The 15,892-nt window shown below is 38.7% G+C and overlaps 1 protein-coding gene across 1 annotated transcript in view; it reads left to right on the top strand.

The window, feature by feature from the left end:
• MDN1 (midasin AAA ATPase 1) overlaps positions 1-15,892 on the top strand; it is a 93,563-nt gene that overhangs the window by 76,173 nt on the left and 1,498 nt on the right. The window contains exons 83-101 of the mRNA XM_069011160.1: positions 11-172; positions 303-440; positions 664-805; positions 1,035-1,213; positions 1,457-1,600; positions 2,248-2,380; positions 3,050-3,369; positions 4,875-5,036; positions 5,414-5,515; positions 5,665-5,866; positions 6,332-6,502; positions 7,967-8,124; positions 9,897-9,986; positions 10,374-10,489; positions 11,111-11,285; positions 11,960-12,033; positions 12,127-12,241; positions 13,229-13,292; positions 14,954-15,096. Of these exons, the coding sequence (XP_068867261.1) occupies positions 11-172; positions 303-440; positions 664-805; positions 1,035-1,213; positions 1,457-1,600; positions 2,248-2,380; positions 3,050-3,369; positions 4,875-5,036; positions 5,414-5,515; positions 5,665-5,866; positions 6,332-6,502; positions 7,967-8,124; positions 9,897-9,986; positions 10,374-10,489; positions 11,111-11,285; positions 11,960-12,033; positions 12,127-12,241; positions 13,229-13,292; positions 14,954-15,096 (2,790 nt within the window). The remainder of the gene's footprint in view (positions 1-10; positions 173-302; positions 441-663; positions 806-1,034; positions 1,214-1,456; positions 1,601-2,247; positions 2,381-3,049; positions 3,370-4,874; positions 5,037-5,413; positions 5,516-5,664; positions 5,867-6,331; positions 6,503-7,966; positions 8,125-9,896; positions 9,987-10,373; positions 10,490-11,110; positions 11,286-11,959; positions 12,034-12,126; positions 12,242-13,228; positions 13,293-14,953; positions 15,097-15,892) is intronic.

Here is a 15,892-nt window from a genome sequence, read left to right on the forward strand (position 1 = left end):
TTAACTGCAGTTCTTCAACCAGTCCTGCTATTTGCTGGTGCGTCTAAAGCCCATGCTCTGCAAGTACTCAGACCTCATCCTGTTCTACCTCACAGTTTCACTGGCATCTCACAGGAGTACTGGAAAATTGCTTTCTGTTCTAACCAGCATTTTTACAGAGCTTGCCCTAAAGGTAAGTTATTAGAGATAACAGTGGGTATAGGGCAAGCATATATTTAATGTGTAAAAGTCTTGAGTAGAAACTAAGCTGAAAAATGTACTTACTACTGAAGAAGGCTTTGAGTTTCTGTTTGCCTTTGCAGGGGTTTTGTCTGCCAAAAGAATTACTTGAAGATGAAGCAGGAGAGGGAGCAACAGAGTTCCATGATTATGAGGATGGTGGTATTGGAGAAGGGGAAGGCAAGAAGGATGTGAGCGACAAAATAGAAAGTGAAGATCAGGCAAGTGTTTGGGGTCGTTCTTGTTTAATTGAAGCAAAACTAGAAAAGCTCTTGAAATCCATGATGTGGATGTCTTGGGTAAAAGAAACACAAAGTTACCTTCAGTCACCTATTTATTTTGGCTTTCATCTTTGCATATCAGCTTATAAATATTGTTGTGATACTTAAGCTTTTACTATATAGGCAAGATCCATTGTAATTTTTGGCTTTACCAATGATTTAGATAGAAGACAGTTTTCGAAAGGGTGAAGAGAAGGAGAAAGAGGATCAAGATTCTAAACCAGACATTGAAGGAGAAGACAATGCAATTGAAATGTCTGAAGACTTTGAAGGAAAGATGCATGATGGAGAACGGGAGAAAAAAGGTTTGGTTCTTCCACTATGGCAAACTTACAAAAAAAGTTATAGATCAGTCCAGTAAAGGTTGATACTTTTCTGTAACATGGGCATGTGTGTCTTTTTCAGCATATATCAATTGTCTGAATGGGGTGATGAAATTAAGGTTCAAAGTATGATTGCTTATTTGTTTATAAAGTTAACAAAAGCATTAGCTTTCCCTCTTCTGTACTGAAACACATTCTGAACTGTACACAGAAGATGAGGAAAATTCAGATGAAGAGGAGGAACTGGATAAGCAGATGGGCAATCTTGATAATGCTGAAGCTGATGATAAACTAGATGAAAGGCTCTGGGGGGATGAAGAAGATGATGATGATGATGATGAAGAAGATGCTAGTAGTAAAACAGAAGAAACTGGACCAGGAATGGATGAGGTAATAAGGAAAGGGGTGGGGGGAAAAATGTATCAAAGGAATTGAACTCTGCTAACTTAATGTGACCTAGAATGGGAATTGCCTCTCAGAGCTCTTGGCCTTAGGAAGTGGGGTTAAATTTTGTTTAGTGTTTCAGGGATTCTGTTTAATGTTGTCTTTTTTTTTCCATAGGAGATGATGTCTTGTCACTGAGACTTTGAAAAGCAGGTAACATAATTGAGTGTCTTTTGGGTTTATTAATAGGAGGATTCAGAGCTTGTTGCAAAAGATGACAATTTGGGGACAGGAAACAAGGATAATAAAAAACAGCCTCCCAAGAATGAGGAAAAAGAGCAACAGGAAGAGGACAGTGGAAATAAAGAGAAAATCCATGAACAAATTGATGAGGTAAAAATTATTTGGACTACATGAAGTATCTTGCTGTTAAACCACATTCTGTGGTTCATATCATGTGTTTCTCAGAATTTGAAATGTTTTTTCTTTTAATAGTGAAGTGCACTGAAAAAAAAGTTAGTTCATTTCAGAGCTAAAAGTAAACCATACTGTATCCATTATAATATACATTTATTTTCTGATTTGTATTCCAGAAAGAATTTTTTTTTTTGCAGCACCCTGAACTTGCAATGGCTGCCAAAACAGGCTTTACAGTGAATTGATGTTTTGATGGTCAAAGCTTTAAAACTCTAATTCTGTTGTGTTTAGCAACAGAAACACCTTTTCTGTGTGCATTTAGCATCTCCAAGAGTGCATATTCTGTTTAGAATGTTTCAGCTAGGAAAACTGGCTTTTGAACACAAAACATGCTGGGTTTAAGTGCCACCAATTTATGTAAATACATTTGCTGAAATTTTTCTTTCTGCTCTTCATGTATGAGTATGTGTACCACTGGAAATCCATTTTTAACTGATCAGAATGTAATATTGTATCCAGTATTTCTCTGTCCTAGAGAATACAGTAGTATCTTATTTCTTATCTTTGCCTATCCTCCCACTTAGTACATGCCTGGTTTTTTTCCCCCATTCTTTTGCTGACAGCGTGAGTATGATGAGAATGAAGTAGATCCTTATCATGGCCAGCAAGAAAAGGAGCCTGAAGTTGAACCTTTGGACCTTCCTGATAATTTGAATCTGCAGAGTAATGAGAAGAGTGATGATGAGGAGGATGAAGGTACAGCTGAAAATCTCTACATTTCCTAGATGAAAGCCACATGGAAATGGAGGGGGATAATCAGTTCATGAGCCCTTTTTGTCTAGAGAAAGGAGAGAGGTGATGGAAGGATTCTGTATAACCACCAAGAAGCTACAAATTCATTTGTGTATCAAAATACCAATATACCAAATGCAGGCTAGACAAGAACTCAGCATTACAGCATTTTCCTTTACCTCCCTTTCATGCACGCTCTGGAGCAGGCTTTCTCATGTTATCCAAGTGATACAGCCTGACCTTTGCTGGAATCTCCTTATTTAATAGTCCAGTTGCTTTTGTGGTTTCATTTTTTTTTTAATCACGCTTTCAAGAGTATTGTATTATATAATAGAATATGTTATTCTATTATACTTTAAGAGTATTTGTACTCTTAAAAGTCAATTGACCCTCAGGAATATTTGGTTAAAGGAAGTTAGTAGGAATTCATCTTGCTATATTGCTAGGTAGAAATCAATTGAGACTGAAAGGAATTATCTGGCTATAGAAAATCATAGATTCTGTGTATAGAACTCAGTATTTTATGGGTTTTTGATAGACTGGGCTGTTTTATTCCAAATATCTGAATATTCAGTCTCTGTACTTTGCTGAAAGTTTTATATACCTTTCTGATTTTTTTTTTTTTTAATCCAGAAGAAGAGAATGATTTTGAAATAGATGAGAAACCTGTGGATTTAAATGAGGCAGAGAAGACAGAAGAACAGAAGGAAGAGGATACTGGTGAGACAGAAAGAGATGATCAAGATGCAAAAGCAGCTGAAGAAGGTATTTCTGAAGATAAAGAGGAGAAGGAAGATGAAGGAGACAAAGATGCTCATGATCAAGATGATGATGCAGGGAACACTGAGGATGCAGAAGAAGAAGAGGAAGAGTCACAACCACCTAATGAGAAAAAAAAAGAATCTGCTGAAGATAAGGGAATCCCTAATGAAGACCAAGGCCTTCAACCTCAGGTAGAGTGTAATAAATAAAAGAATGATTTTTTTTTTTTAATTGCCTTATACAAGATTGAAGAAATGGATGTGTTCTGTGATACTCCAAAACAAATTTGACATTGGTAGATATAATGTTAGTGAGATCCTTCATCAGGAACAAGAGCTATGCTCTTTAAACATGTGTTTCTGCTGTCTGTGTTCCTGTTGCCTCCTTGGCCTTGTGTTAGAATGGAATAGACTACTTCAGTTGGAAGGGACCTACAGTGATCATCTAGTCCAACTGCCTGACCACTTCAGGGCTGACCAAAAATTTAAGCATATTCTTAAGCATGTTGTCCAAATGCCTCTTAAACATTGACAGCTCTGGGGCATTGACCACCTCTCTAGGAAGCGTGTTCCAGTGTTTGAGCACCCTTTCAGTGAAGAAGTGATCTTAAAGTCCTAATGACCATTCCCATGCATCCTATCATTGGGTACCAGGGAGAAGAAATCAGCACCTCTCTCTCCATGTCCCCTTCTCAGGAAGTTGTAGAGAGCAATGTAGGCTTACTCTTTGGCTTCCTTCTCCGAACCAGACAAGCCCAAAGTCCTTAGCCACTCTTCATGGAACATTGCTTCCAGCCCTTGCACCACTTTTGTTACCCTCCTCTGGACATATTTAAGGACTTTCACATCCTTCTTAGCTTGTGGGGCCCAGAACTGCACACAGCACTCAGGTGAAGCTGGGCCACTGCTGAATATGGTGGATTCACCACCTCTTTTGACCAGCTGGTGTTGCTGTGTTTGATGCACCCCAGGATGGAGATTAACCCTCTGGGCTGCTGGGGCTCAGTGCTCATTCACACTGAGCCTGCTGTGGACAGCATCCCCAGATCCCTTTTCAGGGCTGCTCTCCTACCACTCTTCTCCCAGTTGTGCCCAGCATTATTCCATTCTGAGTGCAGAATCCAGCATTTGCACCTGTTAAATTTCATTCCATTAATCACAGTCCAGTGCCCCAGTCTATCTAGATCCCTCTGCAAAGGCCTCTTGTCCCTCAAGAGAGCCCGCAGCACCTCCCAGTTTGTATCATCAGCAAACCTGCTAACAGTGCATTCAACTCCTGCATCCAGGTTGTTGATGAACACATTGAACAGGACTAGTGCTGGAGCTGAGCCCTGAGGAACAGCACTGGTGAGTGTCACCAGTCAGATGAAGCCCCATTCACTACAAGCATTTGAGCCCTGCACTCCACCCAGCTCACTGTGAATCCGCTCATCCCACATCTGGACAACTTGTCCAAAAGGATGCTGTGAGGGACACTATCAAAAGCCTTACTAAAAATCCAGAAAAACTACATCCACTGCCTTCCCTTCATCTGCTAGGCCGGTGACCTCATCCTAGAAGGGGTATCAAATTTAATAGGACTTTCCCTTTGTTAACCCATCCTTACTGTGCCTGATGACCTTATTCATCTTTAAGTGCCTTTCAATAACACACAGTTCTCAATGTTCTTTAGAATGTTATAATTGATGTTATTTCAGGAAGAGGAGGATAAAGATAATTCAGAGATGGATGAACAGATCCCTGAGGCTGAGGAAAGAATGGAGCATGAAACACAAGGACAGACTGGGCAAGAAAATCTGCAGAGTGACAGTGCTGTTGAGCTGGCTGGAGAGGCTTCAGAAAGAGACCAGTCTAAAGAGGTAAATTATGTGGAAGTGTCTGAGTTAAAAATGCTAAATTTGTGAATATGTTTTCAAGTTGAAATTAGGGAACTGCTGCCATAGTTTTTAAGAACTGTGTATAAGACCTGAGTTTATACCAGTTACAAATTCACTGAAAAAAACCTTCAAGACCATGTAGATACATCCTGCATTTTCACTACTATAAAGGTAAGTGTAGGGTAGTTGTTGAACTGCAGAAGAGGCTTGTCTGCTCGCCATAAGAATTATACTTGCAGTTATGAGCCATTGGTCATTCAGAACAGAACGTAGCAAAGCACTGCAGTTTTAACATCTGGAGTTTGTTTACAGAAGTTGCTATTTTTGGTTACACTTGAAATTTTTTTTTTCTTTTTCAGGAAAGTGGAACTGGAGCTTCAAGTGCAAATCAGTCAGAAGGTCATGACTCCACACGCATGGCCCGGATGGCTTCTCAGAAGCAAAGCAGGAAAAATACACAGGTTCATCTCTTATTTTAAATTTTTGTTTAAATATCTTAATATTAACCAGCAAATAGGCAGGACTCAGTTTCTCCTTGTTAGAACACTGTTCTCATTAGTGGTGGGTTACACCTCTCTTGAATTTCATGGTGTTAATTTGTTTTTTTCAGAGTTTCAAGAGGAAACCTGGCCAGGCAGACAATGAGCGCTCAATGGGAGATCACAATGAACGCATCCACAAGCGACTGAGAACCATGGAATCCAGCAGTGAAACAAAGCAGGATATAACTCAGCCTCAACAAAACGTGGAGGAGGCTGAAGCATTTGAACATATTAAACAAGACTCTGAACACTATGATGCACAGACATATGGTACAGTGGTATTTCTGGGTGTAAAGAGTTGTCATTGCAGAATCAAACCTTGAAACACTCGTATTTGCTGTGGTTTTCCCTGTTTGCTTTATAAAGTTACATTTGACCATCCTTGCTTTGGTTAAAGATGCAGCACCATTCCACTGCAATAAATGCTACTCTTTGGCAGTCAGACTCAAACTAACAATAACACTTTTGAAAATACTGATTTGACTTATAAAACTGGATTTTATCTTAATATATATCTTTACAATCTGTTCTCTTCAAATCTTACTTCAGTAAATCCATGCAATACTGAACTTGACACAGCACAGGAGAATGAAAGATAAAACAGGGGTTTGAGCCTCAGATCTTTTCTAAGTTTGCTGAAACTGATACACAGTGGCCTCAGAATGCAACATTTTTTTAAACTTGACTACTTCTCCTTCCACTTTCCTCTTGACTTGTGTTGTTGTCTTTGTGCAGATGTAGCTAGCAAGGAGCAAGAGGAACCTATTATGCCTCCTGAGGAAAAGGAAGAAGGAGACTGTGAAGATGCAGCAATGGAAACAGAAATGCAGGACGAGGATCTCAGAGCAGTAGACACTGAGGAGCTGAAGCCAGAAAAAAAGAAGTCTACTGCCACTAAACCTCCTGGTACATTAACATAAAAAGCATTCTGAATATATGCTGATATGGATCTTAGATGTATATGTAGGTATTTAGATTTGCATGTAGTGGATGAGTTTCATAAGACTCATCTGTTGTAAAATCTTTTGTAAGGCTAAAATGCCTACTCTAAATTGATTCCTCTGCAGCAATATTCTTACTTCTGCCTAGTAACCAGCATTAGCCTTTGCTAAATTGATTGAGTGACAGGGGGGTTTGCTGCTTTCTTTCAAGTTAATGGTCTCTAATCTTTATCCACCACTTTGAAGAAATAAAAAGCAAACACTTCCCTGCTGTTCAACACAATGCCAATTCAATTAATTGGCATATAACAATGCATTCCAGTGTCACCACCATCAGCACCACATAACTCAACTGTTTTATGTATAACTTCTGGCAAAAAAAACCCAAACAAACCAGCAAGAAGTTGAGGAGCTGGTCTGAATTACATCCAATGAGGTAGCACCAAACTCTCACTGCCTTCTTTCTAAGTGGGAACAAAACTGAGCAACTAACAGAAGTGACGGGTAGAGGAGAAGACAGATCTGACTTGTCAGCCACACAGCCCCCCCTAAACAAAATAAGCTAGATAGAAGTATCTCTTCCCAATTGCAACAGAAATTGTAGTTTTGATGAATCTGAGTAAATGATACTGTAGCTTAGATTTTGAACAGTTTTCTTCTTGAACAACACAGGGTGGCTGGAGAGCGGAGATGAGTTTTACAAGCCTCCCACTCCCGTGAACTTTAATCACTTACATCTCTTGCTAAACTCTTTTAGCTTTATGGTACAAGTGTGCATGTAATCAGCCTATTTGTTTTTCCACATGATTCTCTAACTGTATGTTCTGAAAAACTAAAGTCTTCGAAACATCTCCTACAACATCATACTTTTTCTCCTTTAGAATATTTCTTAAGAAATTAGTTGTTAAACAGCATAGTACAGTAGCAATAGTAATAAAACAAACTCTTTAGTCCATTCTTTTATTCGTAAATTGATTTTTGATTTAAAGAAAACTGTTCTGTTAAAAAATTAGTAAAAGATAAGCAAAGATTGCTGGTTTTTAATGATGATTTTCTGACTGTTCTCAAATGACTTTATACATCTTATCATTCTGTCAGAGGCTATGAGAGTCAATAAATGTACTTCACCTGTGGCATTGTCAGGTGTTAAAGATCTCTTAACTACTATTTTGTTTGTTTGGCAAGAAGGTTACAAGACAGAAAAACAATTTGCATTAGGAAATGCGTGGTTATCTGTTCCAGTGAGTTGCAAGATGTATTCATCCCATTCCTAGAATTAAATGTCTTAAAATGTGGCACTTCTTTTAAAAGAAAATGTCTAGGCTGCACTACAAAGCATATGAGATGCTCTGTAAAATAGTCAAGACACAATACTGCTTCTTGTATTATGTGTGATCCATGAAGTCAGTAATTAGTTTTGTGGTTGTAGGACCAGGTGAGGTGGAGCCAGAGATCCAGACTTTTGACTTGGAGGATGTCAGTGACTCTGCACCAGAAAAGCTACCAAAGGTGACTGAAGAGAAGCCAGAGCGAAGCAAGGACTCGACCATACACACAGCCCACCAGTTTCTGATGGACACTTCCCAGGTAGGATACCCAGTCTATCTTCTTCCAGCTACAGTAGTAGAAAAAGATGGTTTTACTTGACCTGTGTTAATGAAACTCTGAATGCAAAATGCTAGAATTACTTTTTTCAGCCAACTCAGTACTTTGATATTATTTAATAGCAGAATGGAAAGGAATACACATATGCTGTTGTATATGCAGCTGAATGCTGCCTTTAAAATGACTAGTTCTACCCATCCTTAGTATGGAATCTTCTCACATAGTTTTTTTTTAGAAGCTTCTGTTTTTCTAACTGTAAAGAACTGTTCTGCTGAGATGAATCTGCAGATCAAATGCTTGGTTAAAGTGGAAAGCAATGGGCAAGGGTGTGTGGCCTGAAGACAACAAAAGGGTACATACAGAATCCACACTTCAGTTAATTCATTATAATATATTACTTCTTTATAAAAGCTGATTGCAGGTGTTGTAGAACCTTTTTGAGCTTTTTGTGAATGTCTCATTAAAAAAATACTATGACCTAGAAGATCCTAAAGTTTCATGTAACACTCATGGTTTTCCAGTGCAAACTTCATTGAAAAAGCACATTTTATCATAAAGACCTATGGCATAGAAGCAGTTGGTAGTGAATAACCAGTTGATAAAGTAAAAATATTTTCAGTGTCTAGTTTTTTTAGAAGGATTGACCTTTCATTCTTACAGCATGGTATCCTAAGTACACACTTGGAGGGTGCTATTCTACTGTTTCTATGCATAATACAGAAAGGATTGTGTCCCAGCTACACTGGGTATTTCTGTCTTAATGCCAAATATTGCAGCTCTTTGAAAAAAGGCTGCTGAATGCAAGCGTTCTCCTGTTGTTAAAATAATTGGGGTTTTGGGGTTTGTAGATTTTTTTCAATTGGCATGCAAAATGTGAAACAGGAGAGGGAGCTCTTGCAGCACCATTAAAGGGGAAGGGAACGAGGCTGCTGGGGGAAAAGTGCAGCTTCTCAGCTTTCAGGGAAAGGAAGAAGAGATAAATCCCCTCCATGTATATTCTTTCTCCCTTCCTTAAACCTACAGTAGGTGACCAGTGGGATCAGCTGCTTCTTCTTGAGGAATGAGAAGTTACTGGGACTACTGAGTTTACAGTCATGGATTTATTTTCCTTAATCCATAAACCTGCAGGTTATGCAGACCATGTACTGCTGTTCTGCTAAGCTGGGAGTTTGTAAATCAGGGACAGAGATTGTCAGTGGAAGCACAATGAAAGTAAAAGAAGTATTATAAAGTTTGGGTGTCCTTTAACAGAATGGCTTATCAAATAGTATTTGGTGCCAGGTAAGGAGGATGATGTCATTCAGTCTTCAAGGGGTTTGAATGAAGCTTTTAAAATATATAATTATTTTATACACTGTTTTCAAAGATACTAGGTAGGTGTAGTGTTCAATAGTTTGGTCTCCATTATACTGTCATTAAATCTGGTGTTTGTAAAGATCATTTCATTGATTTATCTTGAAATTCTGTGGTTTATTATATTCAGTGCAGTATCATAGATGTTCCTAGCCTTGTTTCTGTATTGATTATATCAAATATGGAGATATTTGTGTGGGAGGCATTTATCCTTCATGTACATGGAAGCTATTAAAAAACATGGAGATTTAGAATCTTCATTTAGGTATTCAGGTATTTTTTTTGTTTAAAAGAATAGGAACAATGCATTTATACTTTTTTTATAGTTTGCTATACTTTGGGGATCACCAGATGTGTAAACTTATTTTTCTGTCTCATAAAACTCATAATTCCACTTCTAGCACATCGTTAGAGATCCTGAAGAGCTAAGAAAGGAACTTGAAAGGCAATTGGAAGCTTGGCAGACACAACAGCCTGGAACTCCAGAGGAGGTTTGTGACCTCATTTGAATATAAAACTGTCATAATAATCCTTTATTGCATTATTTCATCTTCTTTTACTGCTAAAACATTGAGGAATGCAAGCTGGCTGGAATCTAAATACTCAAAATCACATGATTTAGATACTATTTTTGTTGTTAAGTTTAACTTATTCTGAAAAAAAAAATTACATTATTCTTGAAGTGGGATGATGTTTCAGATCTTGTTTTGAATGTGAATGCAGATTGTCATATGAGACACCCTCAGTCTTAGCTGGTTACTGCCCTCCCCTTACTGCCTTCACCTTAGTGCACTGAGGTTTGGTTTCTTTCTTCAGACAGTGCTCTCCAACTTTTTTTTTTTCATAATGCATTTTAATTTCTTTGTGTGATGTTGTAGGAGAAGGAAGCAGCGCAGTTGTGGCAGAGGTATGTAGTACTGACAGCTCCTCTGTCACAGCAGCTTTGTGAACAGCTGCGACTCATACTGGAACCCACTCAGGCCGCCAAGCTGAAGTAAGTTGGGTCTTTCTGAGGCTTCTGATTTCTTCAAACTGATGGGTTTGGGGTGCTTTAACCTCTGTAAAACTGCAGCTTTATGTTGTTCTTGTGTTACAGTAATGATTCCTGTTTGCAAATGCCTTCAATTTCCTTGTATGGGAACATTAGGTTATTTTATGAAATGCAAATATGATATAGTAGTAGGCACCCATCCTGAGGATATTTCCTCCTACGTTTTTTTCTCCTATGTAGCAGGTGATCAATCAACTTCACCATTTGAAGTGAAGTCAAAGATTATGTTAAATGTCAAAATGTTTTATGTTGTTTATAACATTAAATGATTTTTTTAAGAGATACAGACTTGTTTCAAACTGATGGAATCTAAATTCAAGGTCTGCCTTCCATTTTAGATACCTAGATGTAAACTTCTTTTAAAAACACTGAATATCCATCTTATATTAAAAATGTGGGGATTTTTTTATCTATAACTAAATATAAGTGTTAAGATACTAATTTTGGGTTTGTTGTATTTAAAAAAAAATTTTATGTGGGGTATATGCTGCATAGGCCATGGATTTCCAGAATGAGATATTTGCTGATAATCCCTGTCACTATGTCTTTTTTCTCAACTTTCAGAGGAGACTACAGAACAGGGAAGAGACTGAACATGCGCAAAGTGATCCCATACATTGCCAGTCAGTTCCGAAAAGACAAGATCTGGCTGCGAAGGACCAAGCCCAGTAAACGACAGTACCAGATTTGCCTGGCTATTGATGATTCCTCTAGTATGATTGACAATCACTCTAAACAGGTAAAAGAAAACCTCGGGAGAAGTATGGAGAAACTGCCTGTCATTGATGAGTATGGCAGTTGCTGACTTGTTTCATACAGGGCTGGTGGCTGCTGGAAAGTCTGACTGATAATTCCAGAGCAGCTATTTTTACAGTCCATGTGCTTGAACTCTTGTCACTTCATGCCTAAGAGATTTATTAACAAAAGATCAGTGGAAACTAGCTGAAAGGACGAGCTGTTAAGTTTGTTAGACGGAGGTGTACATATGCACTGTAAAATTACTTTCTGTAGCCTACAAAAGGCTGAAACTTCCTTATCTGGCAGTTCATTGGAGCACTAAATATTCATCCTAGCCCACTTGTAGGGTTTTTATTAATTGAAATGGTGTGTTTCCTTCTAAACAGTTACTTATTTATTTCTTATTAGCCTGTATAAAGGCTAATGTATTATTTACTACTTATTAGCCTGCATAAAGTGGTGTCTCTAAATCAATCAGCTGAAGCCCTCGAGCAGAACTAGTGTATCTTTACTGCACTCACTGTCTTACATAAGACAGGCAAAAAGATAGTCAGTCTCTTCAATTGTTTTTCTAGATGATGAAAAATAATTTAAATAACATTCTTCATATTTAGTATTGGGCTTTGAGTAAAACATTGAATATACTATTTTTGATGTAACTTTTTTCTTTAATAGCTTGCTTATGAATCCCTAGCAGTTATTGGAAATGCTCTGACTCTTCTAGAAGTGGGACAAATTGCTGTGTGTAGGTGAGTTTTTTTGAAATCTCGACTTTTCTTCAGTACTTCAGAGCAGAATGTAAAGACCAGTTTCATGCTGTAATTTTCTCTTCTTTTCTAAAGCTTTGGAGAGACTGTTCAGCTGCTGCACCCATTCCATGAGCAGTTCAGTGACCAGTCAGGGACACAGATACTGCGTCTTTGCAAGTTTCAGCAGAAGAAAACAAAAATAGCTCAGGTACACAAGAATCCCTCGAGGGCAACAGGTTTGCCTATCTTTTCCAGACAAGATATCAGCAGCTTCATGGTTTCATGATCACTTTGTAACACTTACTACTTTTTTGTATTTGAGAGTCTGATAGCAGGTTAGATACAAAGAAATAATGGTCATAATTTTGTAACAGGAAGAGTGTTTTCTCACTTCTAGTTCTGATTAACACCACTTTGAAGCATTTACCTTTCTCTGTATTAGGTCTTCAAAAGTATTTTGGGTACAAGCTATTGAGTACCCCAATGCCAAATCCAACAAAGTTTGTGAGACTTTAGGAGAATTCCATGTCATGGATTGCACTGTAGTATTAGAAAGAAGAGCTTTAAGTTTGTCAGACTTGACTGATTCCTGAAAAAAATAATTTCCTGTAGTAAATTACGTAAATATAGTAAATTATTAAAATGGGCATAGAGGAATACAGATACAGAGAGCTGAAAAGTTTTCTTCTTTTAGGAAGGTTTTTGCAGTCGTACCCTTCCAGACTTCAGTAAGATTTTCTGTTGATATTAAATGGAAACAGAGGAGATCCAAATAGTCAACAGTAATCTTATAAACCAAAATTGGAAGGATTTGACTGTTGATGTTCTTAATTTTAATGGGGAATATGAAACTGGATACTTCTGTTTTAAGTTGAAGCCAAAGAAGTTCAGCTTAGAAATTTTCAGTGATGCCATTAATCTCTTTAGCAGTGTACTGTTTTGATGGCTTTTCTAGCAGTGGAAAAAAATTAAATCCTGTTTGAAGGCTTCTCTGAAGATTCTTTAGTTCAAAAGTACTTCATAAATTTCAAGCAGGAGTTAATACGGGAAAATGCCAAGAACTGTATCTGTGTTAGGTCGTCAGACTGTCTTAGCATTTAAAATAGAGAAAGGTGTTCTTTTGAAATGTTTTCATTATTAAGTTTATTATTTTTATGATGAAATCACTTAATTTTCTTATTGATTTCTTCTGCAGTTTCTAGAATCATCAGCAAATATGTTTGCTGCAGCACAGCAGTTGTCTCAAAATATTAGTCCGGGTGAGTTTTTTTGTGTTTCTGTGCTTGTTGTCCTGCCAGCAGAATGCTCACTACAGTCCTGAAGTAGGATCCTGCCAGGAAGGCTCCTAGCACTGAAACATCACTTGCACTAGGGCTTTAGGTTTTGCTTTGTCAAAAGCAATGTTTGCTTGAAACTTAGCTCAAAACCTGAGACACCTACTTGATATTTGTCAATAATTCACTAAAATTTTGTGTAAGACTTTTTTAAAAGGCACGCCTTACCTGTCTCCCTTTACCTCATGCTTGCAGACTGTGTTACAGCCTAGGCTGTGCCAGCTTGGAGCATTGTCCAGCTTCATAGGGACCCTGACTCTAGACACTTCTGCTCCTGCTTGAGAGCTTGAGTTCTCTAGATATCCAGAAGCACACCGTTCTGAGGATGGAATTTGCCTCCTACCTGCCTTTCACTGTCCTGCAGCTTTAGATCACAAGGTGCTTGAATTTCCCAGAACAGCTGGAAGACTGCTTGCCTTGTGTCTGACCCATAGTTAGTCTAAAAGATTGTTTTGTGATAGCTAAAAGATTGTCATGGTGGCACCAGTATTTTTTATAAGTTCTCGTTGAAGTACTCCAAGATATGGACAGTCTGGGATTTATAACCCACAGCTGCTTTGCCACAGGGTGGCCAGGGTGTCAGAATATTCTGAGGGGGAGCAGCATCCAGTTCTGTTAAACTAGAGAGGGATGCAGCAGCAATCAGCTCCTTAGGATTAGAGAGCTGGCAAGAGAAAAGGCTGTAGGATCCTTCGCCTCTTTCTGTAGAAAGACAAAGCCCTGTCACATTTGGGGCCTGTCTGCAGAAGTGTGTTCTGCATCCCTCTGTAACAATAAGGGCTTGCATTCCTGACTGTAATTACTGTGGGTTTATGTGTAATTAAAGGGTGACAGATACATAACTTAGAATGTACCTTTAGAGGGATGTATCTGACTCTGGGGGCAACTTGAGTCAAGTAACATGTCTCCTGACATGGTTGGTGCTGAGGAACCCAGCATGGGTGCTATGTCTGATGTTTCAGGAGGTTTACTTCAAAACAGCTGGACCGCCTTGACTGTGCCTCCCAGCCTCTTTTGATTTAGTTTCTTCCAAAAATAACCCATTTTGGGCAGTCCAGGATTGTTCTCTGATGGAAGCCAAGCCTGTTAAAGTGGGGACAACAGAGAAAAGCCTACAAATGGACCCATAGTGCCACTTCTAGAGGAACATAGGTTTGAGCTCTATTTCATTGCAGCAGCTGGTGCTCTCCTGAGCTGGGGGCTGGACTCTTGTCAGTATTCAGTCAGTATTCAACCCCTAGGCATGAAAGACAAGGCCGTGACTAAGTCTGCTTGGTATTTTCCATGACTTTCATCCTTGATTATAGTACTGATGGATGGTGCGGGTCGTCTGTGTGTTGTGCATGGGTGTCACCACCCCCTTACCCCCATTATTTTCAATGGTATCACACACTCCTCTCTTTCTTGACCCACTAGGAACAGCAGCTTAATGTTAAATCACATAATTCTATTAGATTAAGAGTTAATTTCCTTAGGAATACTCCTTTTTCCATTATATCCACAGGGCAAACAGCAAAATAGGGGGGGTTGCCTTTTAAATGGATTACTCTGAACTCACTGGAATTTTAAATGTTCTTTGTGCTCAGAAACGGCACAGCTGCTTTTGATTGTATCTGATGGAAGAGGCCTTTTCTTGGAAGGCAAGGAACGGGTGACAGCAGCAGTTCAAGCAGCTCGGAATGCCAATATCTTTGTTATTTTCGTAGTGTTGGACAATCCTAATTCCCGGGTAAGTGAACAAGTATTCAGCTGCAGTGAATGAGAAACCGATACAAATCTTTTTCTTGTCTTTTATAGTGTCATACAGCTACCTTATCTTTTGTAGTGGTCAGAGATACTGAACCCAGTTGCAGTTTTTCACATCTGTCAGATCTACCATTTCTTCCTACTGTGCTTCTTATCTTTTGTATTTAAAAAAAATCTCAGCTTGCATGCCACAGAAAGGCTAAATAAGAGCTCCTGTCTTCAAACAGAATGGTTGTAGCTCTGGGCCACCAGGGAAGCAGCTGGCAAGTTGACAGATTTGGAGTTTGAGAGATGCTTTGTTCCATCTCAGCTCTGATTCAACTTGATAATTTCTGACAGCAGTCTCCAATTGACATGACAGCTGGAGCCAGTATGAGATTAAACATTAGACAGAAGGGAGTATGTGAGAGTTATTGAATGCCTCAGTTGGGAAATCTGAGTCCTGCATCTGGTAATGGGGGAAGAAAACTTAAATATCTTTGGATGGGAAGCTGAAATATCTGGGAGTGTTTCAGGAAGACTCTGTAGTGCAGTAAGTGAGCAAACATAAGCCTGGTAGTGAATTATGTGGTAAAGACTCCAATTTTGTAGTTCATGTTTTCTTCCTGTATCTTTATTTTTGCATACAAAACACATCTGCTATATTGTTGAAAAACCAACAGTTCTCCTGCTGACGAACTGCTGAAAGGTTCCGATGAAACCTGGCTGTAGTATCAAATGAAAATTCTGGGTGCTTTTCATAAGGTTTTTTTTCCAGGGAAAAAAAGATGTTTTCCATA

Source organism: Aphelocoma coerulescens, chromosome 3, assembly GCF_041296385.1.
Source record: "Aphelocoma coerulescens isolate FSJ_1873_10779 chromosome 3, UR_Acoe_1.0, whole genome shotgun sequence".
Classification (NCBI taxonomy): Eukaryota; Metazoa; Chordata; class Aves; order Passeriformes; family Corvidae; genus Aphelocoma; species Aphelocoma coerulescens.